The sequence below is a fragment of the Branchiostoma lanceolatum genome, chromosome 4 (assembly GCF_035083965.1).
Source record: "Branchiostoma lanceolatum isolate klBraLanc5 chromosome 4, klBraLanc5.hap2, whole genome shotgun sequence".
Taxonomy (NCBI): Eukaryota; Metazoa; Chordata; class Leptocardii; order Amphioxiformes; family Branchiostomatidae; genus Branchiostoma; species Branchiostoma lanceolatum.
The window spans coordinates 20,299,894-20,315,847 of NC_089725.1; the positions used below are offsets into that span (position 1 = coordinate 20,299,894).

A 15,954-nucleotide genomic window follows, 5' to 3' on the forward strand; every position below is an offset into this window, starting at 1 on the left:
ATTCTGTACATGGTGTACATGTTCATGATTTTGATATCATTAATGATGATAGTGTTTTGACAGGTGGTCTTGATTGCTAGTGTGCGATATATGTAATGAATGTGAATGGTTTGAGAGCAATGGTGGAAGTCAAATGGTTCAAGGGCTGTACTTGCAAGGGTTGCAGCTGACGAATCACAGTATTAACTTAATAAGGTTTATTTGTATTTGGCATACTTGTTCAAAAAGGAACATTTCAGTTGAAGAAAATCTTTTGGAGACATCTGTAGAGGTTTTGGTGCATAAACCATGGAGTAGAGATGTCCCTAAACTGGCTGTTTCAGTAAATTTGTGGCCCTCTGGTCTTTAACTTTGTCCTTCTCTGCTGATACTGTTATAACCTGTCCCAGCTTTGTATTACTTCCTTACTACGCTTCCTAAACAGTTCTATCCTCCTCCTCTAACCTCATGTCCAATGTCACAGGAAGACCGCCATATGACACCATTCACACGCCCTGAGAATGCCACTTATGTGCCCTGCAGCCACTTTCCCCAGTGCAATACATTGATTCTGCGTCATACCAGCCAACAGGAATCGCATCCGTTGCTTTCAACACTGAATTACTCTGTTCAAACAGCCAAATGTATTTCAGTGAGTGATGAGTAAGCTTGATGGCGACCATATCGTACAAATGTCTTTTTAAGCCTCCGCAAAAACCTGTTGTTTGTCCTTGTCATTGTTAGATTCTTATTGATTTGACGTTATGTGCACTTTGTCACCTAATTTGTTAATTTCTGGACCTAAGAACCTTACAAAGTTTGTTAGTGCTTTGGCTAGTGGACAAGTTTGTGTTTCAGTAACAGTCTGTCCAAACCACAGAGTTGACTTACTGTGTCCAGACAGACAGCTATATTTACAGCTCCTCCCAGCTGTGAGCAATACGTGGTCATCATGGGGCGGCATCTGTTTCAGGGCAGCAGCATGCTTCCTGCCTGCGCACATGGGGCATAGACACTGGCTGCACCGGGGCATACTCACACTTGTGCAGACCTAACAACCCCCCACCCCCTGCATGACAAAGTGATAACTCTGTGTATACAACCCTTGCTGTATTGTGGCGTCCAGGTGATAACAATGGCGTGTTCTGTCACAGGTATCGGCCCCTCTCCGGTTGCGAACAGACCAGCACCTGAGACAGAGGCGAGGTCATCGGGAGAAGCAAACGAGGAACGGTCTGGTGGTACAAACTCTGAGAACAAGCTGCAGCCGTCCGCACGTATGAGCGCAGGGGTGAGTCAGGATTGAATACATGTACATGAGCTTAGTGGTGATTTATGATAGCTCAAGTTTCACTTTGGTATGTCTGTAGGCACAATGTCTGGGGGCACAGTGCACATGCTGATACAAAATGTAGAGCTGTCACACTGAGTGTTTGTACAAACATCATGAAAAAAATGAAAGTGTATTGCACAAAAGTTGTGGAAAATGGAAGGGCCATAATATAAAAAAGTTGGAAGCCATTCAAATGATAGTACTTGAAAGTGAGTTATTTTAAGTGCAGAAGAGTGCATAGTATTACCAGGATTACATTGTGTAATAAGATTGGTGGCAACCACTATAATGGTTGGCATACTGGTGATTATGGATCAGCTGTAAGTCGTTAGCAGTCTGAGAAGCTTAATTTGCCTGGTGTGCAGTTACATGTATGGTGACTTCAATACTATAGAATTCATGATACCCCGGTAGGTTCCAAATCAAGAACAAAATTTCATGACAATGAAAGTCATTGATCATTACCAAGTAGATATTTTATGGCAAGAATATTTGTAGAGTTTAATTAAGGAGGTCATTTCTTGGCTCTTAATGATGTGTACATGCCTGAGGATAAGCCCTGTAATGTTACAGGCAAGATAAGCCTTTTAAGCGCTTACAAATTTGGTCACAGTTCTATGTCACAGTCTTAACATTCTCAGCAAAGCCCCAAGAGGTTACTACATTTCAAAGTGGCTTCCTCCCTGAAGCGGGGTTCAAAGCCTTCTTTTCATCCTGCAAGTTTCAAGAAGTTTAACCTGCAATTCAGAATGATTAGCTGCAAAGAAAACAATCATGGTAATCTTGTGTTGTAACCATGTCTTAGTTGTGCTGAGCCCAAATTATAGAGATTTTGGAATCTTTAGAGAAACACATTTTATCAAGACTACCTGATGCTTTGTCAACATGGCATTGGAAAAAATGGCAACAGCTGTCATATTGAACACCCCAATGGTGTATGATACAACAAAGAAGTTCAAGTGAGAGTCATTGTAACAGCTGTTGAAGTTGAAGTTACCACGTCAGAATCACCACTGGAGTTTTTAAATGGTCACAGTACTACACCATGTGTTTGTTAGGCCAGCATCAAGCCTGCAGAAATTGCTGGTTTCCGACTCTTTCACCTGAAATCACCAGGTTTCACCAGGAAATTGCAGGTTGCTGGTGGGGTTTAGTAGGCTGGGAAAAGATTATTGGTCTGTCCTTTGGAGTACATCTATGCAGGTATCACTTTTTACCATGGCAACAACAACAACAATGAAAACAACATTATACCTCAGACTGAACCCACTTTTACCCTTATGGCAGATCAAGGAAAAGTTTGTAATGTGTTTTTTTATTGGTAGTGCTTGGTGACTATAGCTACATGTATGTGCTATTTTCTGTCAGACAAAAAGTACAAATTTTGTTGTCTTTCATTCCCTGCAGCAGCAGCTAAGGAGAGACCCAGAGGAGTCCCAGAGAGGGAGAAGGTTTGTTTGTTTGTTTGTTTGTTTGTTTGTTTGTTTGTTTGTTTGTTTGTTTGTTTGAATGTACCAATTATCAAGAATAGCTTTACTGATAGTTGGGTTAGGGATCTAATCAGAAGTTTCTGTCCCCCACAGACCCCAGTCAGCCCTTCAGCGCTCCACAGAGCTGGAGACACGGGTGCGCCAACTCCAGGAGGAGCTGAGAAAGGTACGACTACACACGTGAAGATTCTACTACATACTTTTGTTTTATTCTTTCCAGTGCAATGTACACCACATTTTATGAGATAAAAAGCTACTAATTTGTTTTGGGGTTAGTAAGTGTTAGATCAGCACAAACCAGATAGTTACAGTTAGTTATATACAGATTATGAAGAAGTGTAGTTCCCATCCAGTGGAAGGGCTAGAAACCCCTCCCTGTAAATATATACCCTGCTTCTGAAACAGCAAGTAAACTTGCTGCCCTGTGTGTCACTTGGCACTACAAGGGTCTGAAGGAAAGAACAAACAGTTCCTGTCCAGGTGATATCGTACTCACAAACCTCTTACCTCCTACCCTCAGGAGCGGCAGGAGAAGGCGGCGCTGCAGGCGGAGAACGAGCAGCTGCGGCAGGACAACGTGCGGCTGCAGGAGGAGTCCCAGACAGCCGCTGCACAGCTGCGCAAGTTCACCGAATGGTTCTTCAACACCATCGACAGGCAATAACTACATCTGGTGACAAACATGGACTGGGACACATCCTGGGAGCGCTGGTGAATCCTGGTGACTTCACTTATCAATGGCCATTGTAGTCCAGCTGCATGTGTGGCTTATCCAAACACAACCCAAGGTGCTTCAGACGACTGTCAACTTCCTACAGTGGGAAGTTCATAGGAACTCTGCCAGAGGAAGATGTGCACAACAACTCTACAATCAGTAACAACCCTGTCACTGTGATGGACCTCTCCAAAAGTCAACTCTGACTCTGAGTCTGCTAGTTTAAAGGGGGGAGGTGACCAGATTGGAAAAAAAATATCCCAGCTATGAATAATACAGGACATATTTTGTAGAAAACATTGAACAACAAAGTGGAAGTTTTACAGAATCATTTGTGGTCAGTTTAAAAATAAGGTAACATGACATACAAACATTAGATAGTCCAGATGTCTAGCCTGTGTACAATGTTGTCATGACAACCAAACTGTCTGTAAGGTGTTACATATTAGTACATGTTAGACTGGAGGAGATTGACGATATTGTTGGTTGATGAATTATGCATGATGCAACCTGGAGTTTCCATCTTTTTTCTTCTTCTTTTAACAAGATTGTGTCCACTGGACCTTTGGATGGACCGAATAGATTGGAACAAAAATTGTAATTGATCAGACTATGTTTAAGTGGATATTTTTTCAGTGAAAAATTACAGTTTGGACATTTATCCACTCTGAATTCAAAGTCATTTTAGATCCTCTTGTTGGAAATAACCAGTCAGTGTTGAACAGTCCTTGACCACATTCCTTGTATCCCTTCACTCACAGTATGATGTATGTCTGACACAGTATCTACTGGTTCAACCATTTGTAGATATGCATGGCGATTTGTACTACTTGTATGTTCTTCCAAGTGTTGTGGTGTTATGTCTGTGCAGTTCATGTTGGATGTTGCTAAGTGGGAGTAAGCCAGGCCATGTGGATATACTTGCCATTTGGGATAGTTCCCAGAGAATGTCCTAGCTGTGCAAGGAAACCCTTCTCCTTCTAATTAAATTGTTGTTAGTATCCCTATGCAACTTCATGGGTAATCTTAGATAGTTTGTTTTCTACATTCAACCTTTAGGTATGTATTTGTTTTTCAGTAAGACCTCAACAGTAAAACTGCTTGATCCTCATACCATCAAAACTTTTTTTAAAGACAAGTTTTTGTCCACATGCATCAGTGTGCTCAAGTCCAATCCACAAGCTGAAACATCTGCTTGTCTTTGTCTTTTTCTTTTTTTAAGCAAGGATCAACTAATACAAGTTGCCCTCACGGCTTGCGAATAAGAAAGATATTGATTGTACAGGTATACCCAAGTGAGCCCTGATGGCTGGTACATAGCGACAGAGCCGATGCAGAAAACTTTTTCTGGACTACTGTGTAAAATATCCTGCTGTGTAACATATCTTTTTGTTGCAGTTTTTGCCAATGCCTGAGTGCTCATGTGTTTGAAGTCAACGATGGTTGTAATTAATTGATTAATTATTGTCCTGTTTGTACCATGATGAGGAATGTATTGATAGTGAAAATTAACTTGTTGATAGATAGGTTAGATTACAGGTGAAATGGGTGTTGTTAACATTGATGATATTGTATATTTTGTTTGTTGAGGATATAGTTTGCTCAATGAGCATTACGTTTTAAATATTTTATACAGCATTTTGTTGTAAAAGACTTTTTTAATGTTTGGGTTGATGTAGTTTTGTACATTTATTTCTTGGTCTGACTTAGCCAGAGAGCACAGAAGAAAAAGAGATACCATCTTGGCAACTAATACAATCAGTGTTGACCTGAAATTAATTTTTATATGAAGGAAAATCAATCAGTGGCTGGAAGCAAATTAATGAAAATCATGTTTGTATTAGAGTATAATCTGGGTAACATGTATAGAATTGTGTTTATCTAAACAAAAATATCTTGTATAGGCCGAACCCTAACCAATTTCTTGTTGTCAATATTGTTTACTGATTTTTGTTTACTAAGGAGAGGTGCTACCAGCACCCCTGTGGCCTCAGCCTCACCTAAATCACAGTGTGTACATAAGTATCCCACAGTAGTAGTCACCCTTGTCTGTACATAAATTTGTACATGTATTTGTATTGTACGGGTGACGAGTGAAGATAGGAGCCCATGATTTGTACAGAATTGTGTCCACTCCCCCCATGTGTCAGGGGGAAGACTGGGGAATAAAGCTTTCCACACAGTACTGACGGGTCTGCTTGTATTTTGTGTAGTCTCCACCAGACTGCAGGGTTGTATGTGGGCAGAATTTCAGAAAGTACAGGAGAGCATTTGGTTGTCCATTACGGTATATGGTTGTCGCAACTACCCTGTAAAATAGACTGAATTCTGTACTCATTCCTATAGAGCTTGATATTGTCCTTGAAAATTTGATCCTTTAAGATAATCCTGCTTTTTTGAAAGCTTTGTTGAATAGACAGTACTGTGAATAAGGGTTGGCCTAATGCATATCGTATTATGTGATGATGCTTGTACATCGTAGTAGTTGATGACTTTGACTTCAGTCGCCTTAGTATAAGTATTATCATCGTATTAGTAAGGTTATCTATAAACACAGCTTTGAACAAATGATACCTCTAAATCTGATAGCATTTTGTTACCATGATTTTATTTTCATTCTCTTATAAACAACCAAAAGTGCTTCACAACCTTCTGGCAACATTTCCATTATTCTGCATATATAGATATTGGAACTCATTATTTAAACTTTCATGGCTAATGTACAAATTTTTTCCTCTTCAATGTCAATTACTCCTGCAATCTTTTACCACTGCCAACTACGAAATAACAATATGAAGTAATCTCTACAGAAAACTGGTACTTCTATGTAAAGATATATATATATATAAGCTCATTCTACATGATATACAAGTATTAACTCTCAGTCCTTTTCATTATTACGATTTCAAAAATAAAATGTACAAAGAAGAATGCATGAAAGACCTTTACATATGGACTTTTAGAAATGTACAAATGTCGATCTGCTTGGTACTTGCTTTCACAGCCGGAGAACATGTACCTAGAAATCTTCGACCTTGGTCACATTGTCCACTACACCGCGGACGGCCTCTAGCGATTTATTGGTTTACTGCACTACGCAGACATTGCTTCTGTTGTTCTGCAGCGAGGAGGGAAGGTTTGTCTTTCTGTGGGACTGGAGGCGATCCATAACCTGAAACAAGAGAGATGGTATGGATGAAGGCCCGGCCTTTCTGTGTACTTCACGAGCTTGGGTTGTCAGAGGACATCTTCGCCTTGAGTGGACAGGGGAAGTTTTTAAAAGGGATGTCGACGACGTTTTACATTTAAAGATCCTAGACGAGAACGCGACTTTCGTGCACTAGCTAGAAAACCGACCTTGTGCATTTGAATTATAGAGTTAACGTGAAAATATCCTGGTTTTCTAAGGATACTGAAAATGCGGGGCTGGGTTCCAACACTCACAATACTGTGAAATGTAACGTCATCAAGAAGATATTTTTTTCAGGAATTCCCATTTTGCCTTGGTTTTCTTAGTTACAAACATGTCTAAACTTCACGAAGCAATACCCATCAGGCCATCACTCACCGTCAAACATTCCAAGAAATCCAAGTTGCCCGTCTCGTCCAAATCCACCTCCTTCATGATGCTTTTGACCTGGTCCTTGGTGAACATCGTGTTCTCTGTGTCCAGGATCTTCTCAAGCTCGTCCTCGTCGATTGTCTGAAAAATAGTAAGTCAAAATCGTCAGATCGACTTCATGAGGTGATTCTCTAGTCTTCTTTTGTGGTGTCGTTTTCGTTAGATCCCCAAACAAATCAGGCTGAAGTTGTGAAAAAGTCTGACTATTTGTAGGTCTCCTCAGAATCTCAATACTACACCAATGGATAGTTTCGGTAAGAAATGGTCACTTCTGCATTGGAATGGTGCAGCGGGTGTCAGGACAAAGTTGTGTGTGTCTCACACTCACCCCGTTCCCGTCCTCGTCTGCAGCTACAAACTTCTTCTCTGCGTCTAGGATGGTGGACAGCTTCATGTTGGGGAACTTCTCGGCGATTTCCTGAGGTAGAATGAATGACAGGTTAGAGAAAGTACCACTGATTCCCTTTATTTTGATCCAATTCAAAATATTTATTGTCTTTGAACAACTTGTACGGTCTCTGTGAGTGCAGGAATGGGCCAGATTGTCCTACATTTATACTGGTTTTACAACCGTTGAGACTCTAAACACTGCATGTCTGTACACTACCAACAGCAGCACGACAAGCGTAGGAGACTTACCGTGTAGTATTTGTAGGTGTCTTGTTCGTCTTCGTCCTCATCTTTCTCCTCCTTACCCTTGTCCTTCGCGGCCTTCTTCTTCCTGCGCCTCTTCGGGTGTCTTCGCCTCTTGGGAAGATCGTTGGCGGCGCTGTGGTTCACCTGTGTATCACATGAAGTTGCAATTTCCTGTAAATATTTGCCCTGCGATAGATAGTTACATGATTTGCCAACTTGATAAAATCTCAACTGGACAGTATCATTCTTTGTTTAGTTTAGTTGGGTTTATCCAAACATTAGGTGCAAACAATTTAAAACGAAATCTCAGCTCGCCGAAGGTGATTCTTAATTCAAGCAGCATAGTTAGAAGGCATTTTCTGATCTTTATCTCCGATCAACTTCTACGTTTCCAGCTTTAGTTTGTTTTATTCGTTCTGCAGGGGTGTCCCTTATTCTCCGAAACACGCCCTAGGACCATGTTTCTGTACGTCCCCGGCCCGTTGACAACAGGTGCACGTAGATTTCTGAGTAATTTGACGCAGCTTTGTGAGCTACTTTTTGTTTACCGTGTGTATCATCGTAAACATCACCATTACCCGGCAGTTGGGTCGACATGGGTTGCATACCATCCCTACGCCTTATGGTAAGTTATGGCAAGAGTTTCCAGTTTTCTATAGAAGTGGACAAAATTACAAGAATTCCTGTGCATTAAGTTTCTTTCTTTCACTTATCACAAAAATGCTTCGTGGCTATTTCGGTCAGATAGGGTGACATTTCAGCAACAAACAACGTGAAGTGCCTCAGGCCATAAACATATGCTGTCGCCATGGTGATGGCAAAATATTGACAAGGTTGATAGCAGGCCACTAGACAGTCTTATTTAATGATCTATGTAGCCGTAGCTTCAGGACTTATAGGATATATATGTAGGACATATAAAGCGATGCATGAGACTGGTCAACCACATTTCATTTGCCATGTTACTTCATTGTTGGCAGGGGCAGGCTTTTTGACCCACCTCAGTAGGAAATAATTCGTTGACCTAGCGAAACCGCAGATTCAGGTACAGCGACAGTCTTTATATCGTAATTTCTAGTGTGCTGTTTGGACTGATACGAAAAGATGCATTGAGGCCATACTATTAAAGCGTCGCTACAGACTGCTTACACCGTCTTGTGTGCAATATTGTTTCACATTTCTCACGAACAATGAATAATGTTGGTCATTTCACCTGGTTCCCTTTTACAGACCGCGTAGCGTTAAATACTATAGCGAGCAGTCACGAAATCAACCGGAATTTCCATGCTGTTTGAAAGGTACTGTATAGGCTGACGCAGTTCGTTTTTCTTGTTGAAGTGTATACGGCAAAACGTAATACCCTCCTGGTGGCAGGACAACAAAGCACTGTTTCTTTAGCGCCAGCAAGAGGCGATTTAAAATGTCAACTCCGGGTATTTTAGCATAAAGCGTTTATGTATAGCATCAACTGTACAAAAAGTAGCCTACATCTTCACAAACAGTTAAAGAGCGATAAGGAGGCCGTACGACTTTATCTAGATGTGACTAGGACCATCCGAACAAACCCTTATGGAACACCGAACAACCTACTTAATTAGAACGGACCCAACTGTTTGCTGCCTATAAACGTGACCATGGCGACGGTTGAGGGTTCTTATGAGGTACAATCCTGAGGATCTGATGTAAATCTGGGCGTGTTCGTGCACGCCAACTTGTCTGATTACATGTTGTCAGAAGTCGTTACAGAGAGCTGGCGAAGGGAGTTGGCAGTGCCACCCAGTAAAATCCGCCTTTACGTGAAGTTCTATAACAGCGTAGTCGATGTAACGTTACATGTACCTTGAAACAGTTCAACGAACGGTTGCAGACTCATCCAGCTATGTTTTCTTATCCGCAACCGCATTGTAAGAGATGCCGAGTACAAAATATTTTTTCGAGTACAAAATATTGGGAAAGGTCTTAAGAAATCATTAAGAAATTATTAAAGTAATTTCAACGTCGGACATAAGATATAAAAAAGGCCAACATTGTGTTTACGAACTAGACTGACCTCTGTTCAAGGTCTGTTCAGGCTCACCCAGCTGCACATATCAGTTAACGTTAATGCTGAGGCTTTAGAAACGGTTGCTTCAGGCAATATGTATTTTTGCCGGCTTTAATTTGGTCAGGTCTATATGCCGCTATAGACTCTAAACGATTATATAAACATAGCTTCACGTTACTTACCATTAACGCCTGAGCCCGGATGTTCAGCTCCCGAAGCTGTGAGAAAGACGGGAAATGACGTCAAACACAAAATTTACGCCAAAATAAAAGGTAACGTCACAGGTTCTTTGGGAGTAAATGTGGGATAGCTATGATGCTGGGATAACATCACAGAGAGAGGTGACATGCAGGACAACGCAACAACTGTCCTGCTATTGTCTTGATGGGACACATTGGATGAAGTTGGCACTTCGCGATGTCATTATGTATATGTGTATTGTCCTTGTTCGTCAAAATAGTGCAATAATGGGGCAATCATTGAGTGACCTTTTCTTCCGGCGTCCACAGGTGTTTTGAAGAAACTTCTAACACTTACTTTGAGCACGGCGATTTAACGTGCAAACACTATAAACAACCAGCTCCACTATTGATAACAGGTGGCGGCTGTTGACAGACCTGTACAGGTAAGAACTGGTTCTGTTTGCTAACTACTTTAATTGACCTTCAGACACAGGGCATTACAAAGAAAGCTTTACAGAAATAAAGACCTCTGGAGTCAATTGCTTAAGGAAAAGTTGAAAGCGTTTGTTGATTTCGCTATAAATCTGTTCCAAATCTGTAATAACGTTATATTTCTATGGGCGTGTCAAAAAGCACAGTGATAAGAAAGAGGTCAAAGGTCCCTAGTAAAAACGGGCTATCTTATCAATGATTCTGTCGCCCTGCATCTTGTTCTACCGTTTGCTAAAGCTCGTAGACTTTTTTCTGTGCGGAATGTGCGCTTATGACAAGACCTTGCGCCGTGCTCTTGTTGTATCATGTTGCAAGTGCCCTTATCTCTCCTTACAACAGTGACAATTCAGTGACATTTAGCTCCCACAGGTACAATAATCCTTCTCCCTCGATTACTATTGCTCTCATGACTGCTAACTGAATAAATGATAAAATAAGACCAAAAATTAAGTCCCGTGGTTACTGCCATGTGCTGAAGTGCCTTCCTTAAAAATGAATGAAATCAATCAATCAAATCAAACTCTACTAAAACTAAGTCACTATGGATGGAACCTAAGCTACCGTTTGTGGAAGCACCCATCGGAAAACGTTACACGATTGGGATCTATTTTTAAGAAAATCACTATCTACACCGTTGTCACCTGCCGGAGTTGCCATGACAACTTTGTCATACAACAACGTACCCGGGTGTTGCGACGACGTACCCGAAAGCGCAGCTCCAAACGTCAGCAAGAATGAGGAAGAATGAAAAACTGTAAGAGTCAACTCTGTCTGCTGCCCATTTTTGTTATAGCGGGCAACACTTACCCGTTTTACGGCCGCTTCGTTGTTAACGTTCCGACTAACAGTGGATTGTGCCAGATATATCGCTGGATTATACTTGCACACTAAAACAACGTAGAGACATAGAATAACGGTTTCAACGATTTACAATAGCGTGTTGTTGTATATGAAACTTGAGTTATCAGACCGTGGAACACTTGAACACGGCTGGGATGTTTAAAAGTGCGTCACCAGACCAATAGATAGAAAATTCTATCAACATCTCTTCACTATTTTTGGTTTATAGGTACAATTAGAGGATTGTTTTATCATAGCATGTGTGCGTATGTGTTACACTGTGGTGCCTAACGTTAGACATGTAAATAGGGAATGTCGATAACAGACAAATCTACAAGTGACACGATATACCCGTTACCTCCAGTCTCCCCTCTAAAGTCTCCACTTTCTTCATCAGCTCGTAGACCTTCTTCTGTGCGGCATGTAGTTCCGAGTCTTTCTCCTGGATTTGCTTCCGTAGCTCCTCCCGTTCCTTCACGCCCGCCACCCAGTCCTGTGCCGCCTGGTCCAGCGTAACACGCTCGGTGTTGGGCGCGTCCTGCCCCGCGGGAGCATCTCCCGTGTGCCCGTTCGTCAGGTCTGCTGACATTTTTCCAGCAGCGCGGAATAATTACAATAGGCAAGAGATCGTCTGCACCAGTAATCTTCAGTTCAATGCTTACGTCACTCTTCAATGTCTTTAAACCTAAGACGTTATACTTGCCTCTTCAGAATGGAGACGAAACAATCCTTTCAGTCTTGCCGCAGTCTAGACTTGTGCTGTCGCTTTTGTAATGCTCCCTGTAGAGTGAACCATAGCCACTGGAACAGTCCTCACAGATGAGCACAGCTCACAGTTAATTTCTCCACTAATGAATCAGCACACAGAGTATCTGAAACGGACCCAACAAATTGATTAGAAGCAACCACAGACTGGTCCAAGCCAGGGAAAATCCTGACAGGTGTGTCTGTATCAGTACAGCACCACCTGACCTATGACCCATGTGCGTCAGTGCTGATGTGGATCTATGATATCGGTTAAATATTACCTTTTCATATCTGAGAAATCCGGAGAGTATCTGATATCAACCAGGTGTGATTAGCAAAGAAACAATCAGCCCTTAAATCGAAGGACGGTGGATACAAACGCACTGTATATCCGGGCCGCGCTAATCCGCGATTTCTCAAGTTGTGTTGGGCAATGTTTATATTTGCGGAGGAATGTTGAATGAAACATTGTGAAACTGACTTTCAAATATTTATTTTTTTTCTCTTACGGACCTTCACACTGCTAATGACAACTTTTAGGTGCTACTGCTTTGGTGATGATGCAGCGTATTTGCTAACTAGTCTTATGCGATGTTTGTAAACTTGGCAGAAAGTTGCCAGCTTCCGCAAGACGTTTTGATATTTGTATACAATTGCAACTGAGTAGGCGAAAGACGTTGGTGTGACGTAACCCATCCGTACTGTAATCCTACCGTGCAAACCGTTCCTGTTATTCTCTGACTCTTCACGTGGAAGTAATGAAAACGCATGGTCTATAAATGTCATTGTTAATGTGGTAAACACGGTGGAAAATAGTTTTAAAGTCTAACGATGGAGAGTAAAGTGAACTAATACTGTCATCTAATGTCTGAATGAATATTTAAGTAAACTGAAACGTTATGTTATTTGCCAATGTGTTTCCCTGTATTTCGTTATTTAGTCAGACCTTTCTTAATACCTTTCAGCCGAACTGATCCCGTATTCAAGTCTGTCCCCGCAATGTGTGTCACCCACCCAATTATGTGGAAACGTTGTGTTGTATGTCATCGCTTTGTTCAACTTGACTGTTTTACGACAAGCTCGGTTTCATGTCAGCTAATCTATGGTATGCAATACGTCTTGTTCTTGTGCATGCACGGCAGCTGTCGTATATGTTCAGACTATTGAGGTTAATGGTCAGAGTGACCCATACATGAACCATATACCCGTATGTCCATTTTGGAGGTGACGCTGGTTCTCTTCTCCACAAGTTCCGGGGAGAACTCCATTTCTTGTCTACTTACAGATAATACAACACAATACAATAGTAGGATAGTCGCGACACCGTTACGTGGCCGGCGGTTAAGGTTTAAGGACGGCTATGTTGAATCGTTTGAACTCAAATTGGGGTTCTCAACTTCGGTACAAAGTTGTCTTACAAACCTACTTTGATTCTCAGTGTCTTACAATGAGCCCTCACTCTTAAAGTCAATCCTCCCTTGCGTGTCGAATCACAAGTACATAAGTCTACAGTTTTGTCTGAAGACTAGACTGTTTGTTATTAGTGATCTTGTAGCGGACCGCGAAGGACGGTACCCGCATGTCGCGTGTGTAATAAGTACCTCTAGCAGACATGACTTTATCATTGTCACCGCATGTTGTTACCTAAGTCCACTGTGTCAGGGCTGTCGTTTATCTTTGTACGGTGTGTACTTGCTTGCTAGGCCGCACTAAAACACATCCCATTTGAGCCGGGGAAAGTTTTCAGTAAAACACACGAGAACTGGTACTGTCCTTGGTCTGCGTTTTTCTGACAGAAAAGGCGACTGTGCCACGCTTGTGTATTCGTAGCAAAATTTCTTGTGCCCTAAGTTCTACTCTTCTTGTTCGGGCATCATGACTTCAGATGGTGTATTTGCATCACACGCAAGTATCTGTCAGGATGTATGCTTTATTTTCTATTCCAGGTTACCATCAACGGTACAGTAACCAAACCATAAACACACTAACCTAGTTAAGGACAGCCTAACTTGTTGTTGTGCGTTGCTAGGTAACGGCGGCCCACGCAGTCAGGGCTCAGCCTCAGGACAGTTTAATCTGACATAAGTATGATCATAGCCTCGCGTGGGAAGTCTGAAAATAATGTCTATGTTCTTTGTTACTTTTAGTAAACTTCTTAAACACACAAGTTGTGACTCAGTACACAGTTAAGTCCACCTCGCAGGTCGGAAGTAAGTTGTGCGCAAATACTATTTGTGTTTCTGAACAATACAAGACCTGTAGGTCAACTTTGTTACATGCATCATGCAAAACTGTGTAATGACTAAGACGAGCTTAACATCTATTATTCCACTGAATCACCCTTAAGTCCGCGTGCAGAACACAGTAATCCTATACCAGACACTGACTAAGCCTCTGTGTCTTCTCAATCTCAAAGAGAAAGGTTTTTGTCCACTAAAGTTTAATCTGATCCACTAAAGTGAACTAATCAACACTGCAAAATAAGATTGCAGTCGGATCGGTTATCGTCCAAGGACCAGATTTAGCAGGCGATGAAAGTTTGCGTTCTTGAGTTGTTCAGATATTTGGCTTGGAAGAAGACTAATCCTGCAATCTACCCAATTTTGAAGAATATAGTTTCTGCTGTTTTATAATCAATTTTGGCTCAAATAAACGTGAATTTTCTATTCTAGATTTGACGTCTTCTATATCCTTCAAAGCAGCAAACAATGTACAGACCAGCAAGTCGTCTGTTGGGTTTTTGTGATTTTGTTCTGGATAAATTCCTATCAATGTTCTTACAAACTGTAGACCTACCGAGGTATGTATCAGTGGTTCCTAGGCGCTAGGCTAGGATGGAAGGTAACGTTAGCCACTAACGATGCCGAACCAGACCACCAGGCCTTCCTACGGGGGTACGGATCGTAGAATTCGGCAAAAAGGGAATAATTGGCCAGGAGAGTCAGTCCCACTCGAACTGCGCCTGCAAGTGAAAAGCTGTGGTGGCCAAACTCTCCTGGCAAATATTCTCCCTATAGCTGGCGTAGTCAGTCTGGTAACGTTAGAGACTAAGACCAATCCAGGTTTCTTGCCGTAAGGCCGAATTTGAGGGGAGGATCATCACTATTATTTTCGGCAACATGAACCACCAATCTAGCAATTTATGAATGGCAGACAAGTTATATAGATAGCTCCTCACTGTGCACCAGTCCCACGGGGCTCGGCATACTTGTTCACATACCGACGCCACGGGAACAACGCGCCTGCCTTTATCGATACAATATCCCACACGCAGCCGAGACTTGCCGACTAATCAAAAATGTCCTCAGACCATGAACACTGTATGCAGCACCTGTGGTTGAGAGCGGCCATAGAAATATCAATTGTTTGTCGCATCGACAGCTTTCGAAGCCCGTGATTTAACGGCGCTCTGACAACAAGGAAACGCGTGGACAAATCTGTTCAGTCATGCAGGCACGGAGACATTTTCCAGAAGCGAGGCTGTTGTCATATTTACCCCCAAACCTTTTTGTTCAGGTACTACGATTGACGGAATCCAATAATAACAACCGTCACCAACGAAAAATGTAACTGACAAGAACCATAGGACCACCTGTCCGACCTGTACGAATAACACTGTGCTCACCTGTATACAGGTGTGTACTACGGCAGGTGAGATTACGAGGACACAGAGAGAAACAGCACACCTACCTCAGACCCTGGGTTTCGCCTCCACGTTTGATTGTCTGACTGAACCACACACAGTATCCGCGGCGGTTCGAGGAAGCAGGAGTGACAACTTCGCCCAGCGGTAAACAAACGTGTAAACTGGCGCGGATTGCCTACGCGAGGATGTGCTTGCCCTGGTGACGGGGTGATATGTAAATGTTACCCT

At 42.1% G+C, this 15,954-nt stretch overlaps 2 protein-coding genes across 7 annotated transcripts in view; one reads left to right on the plus strand and one right to left on the minus strand.

The window, feature by feature from the left end:
- Positions 1-5,702, plus strand: part of LOC136433214 (signal-induced proliferation-associated 1-like protein 2) — a 49,555-nt gene extending 43,853 nt beyond the window's left edge. For 3 of the 4 annotated variants that reach the window (XM_066425165.1, XM_066425167.1, XM_066425169.1), the window contains 4 exons: positions 1,134-1,270; positions 2,720-2,763; positions 2,896-2,968; positions 3,323-5,702. In XM_066425165.1, the coding sequence (XP_066281262.1) occupies positions 1,134-1,270; positions 2,720-2,763; positions 2,896-2,968; positions 3,323-3,466 (398 nt within the window). In that variant the 3' untranslated portion in view covers positions 3,467-5,702. The remainder of the gene's footprint in view (positions 1-1,133; positions 1,271-2,719; positions 2,764-2,895; positions 2,969-3,322) is intronic. The other variant, XM_066425166.1, reaches the window with a different exon arrangement.
- Positions 5,703-6,100: 398 nt separating this feature from the next.
- LOC136433218 (uncharacterized) lies at positions 6,101-15,954 on the minus strand. 3 transcript variants are annotated; one of them, XM_066425175.1, is made up of 7 exons: positions 15,771-15,954; positions 11,692-12,113; positions 10,002-10,037; positions 7,779-7,919; positions 7,468-7,557; positions 7,086-7,220; positions 6,101-6,689 (listed from the first exon to the last, which is right to left on the minus strand). In XM_066425175.1, exons 2-7 carry the CDS (start codon positions 11,920-11,922, stop codon positions 6,603-6,605), a joined length of 720 nt encoding a protein of 239 aa, XP_066281272.1. In that variant the 5' UTR covers positions 11,923-12,113; positions 15,771-15,954; the 3' UTR covers positions 6,101-6,602. The 3 variants fall into 3 exon arrangements, with proteins under 3 accessions (XP_066281272.1, XP_066281271.1, XP_066281273.1); XM_066425174.1 differs by having other exon boundaries at positions 11,692-12,205; XM_066425176.1 differs by lacking the exon at positions 10,002-10,037 and having other exon boundaries at positions 11,692-12,205.

Coding starts and splice junctions, on each gene's coding strand:
- LOC136433218 (XM_066425175.1), bottom strand. CDS start 11,922: ATGTCAGCAGACCTGACGAACGGGCACACGGGAGATGCTCCCGCGGGG. Junction 7,558..7,778: donor ACACCTACAAATACTACACG/GTAAGTCTCCTA, acceptor ATTCTACCTCAG/GAAATCGCCGAGAAGTTCCC. Junction 6,690..7,085: donor ATTTCTTGGAATGTTTGACG/GTGAGTGATGGC, acceptor CTCTTGTTTCAG/GTTATGGATCGCCTCCAGTC.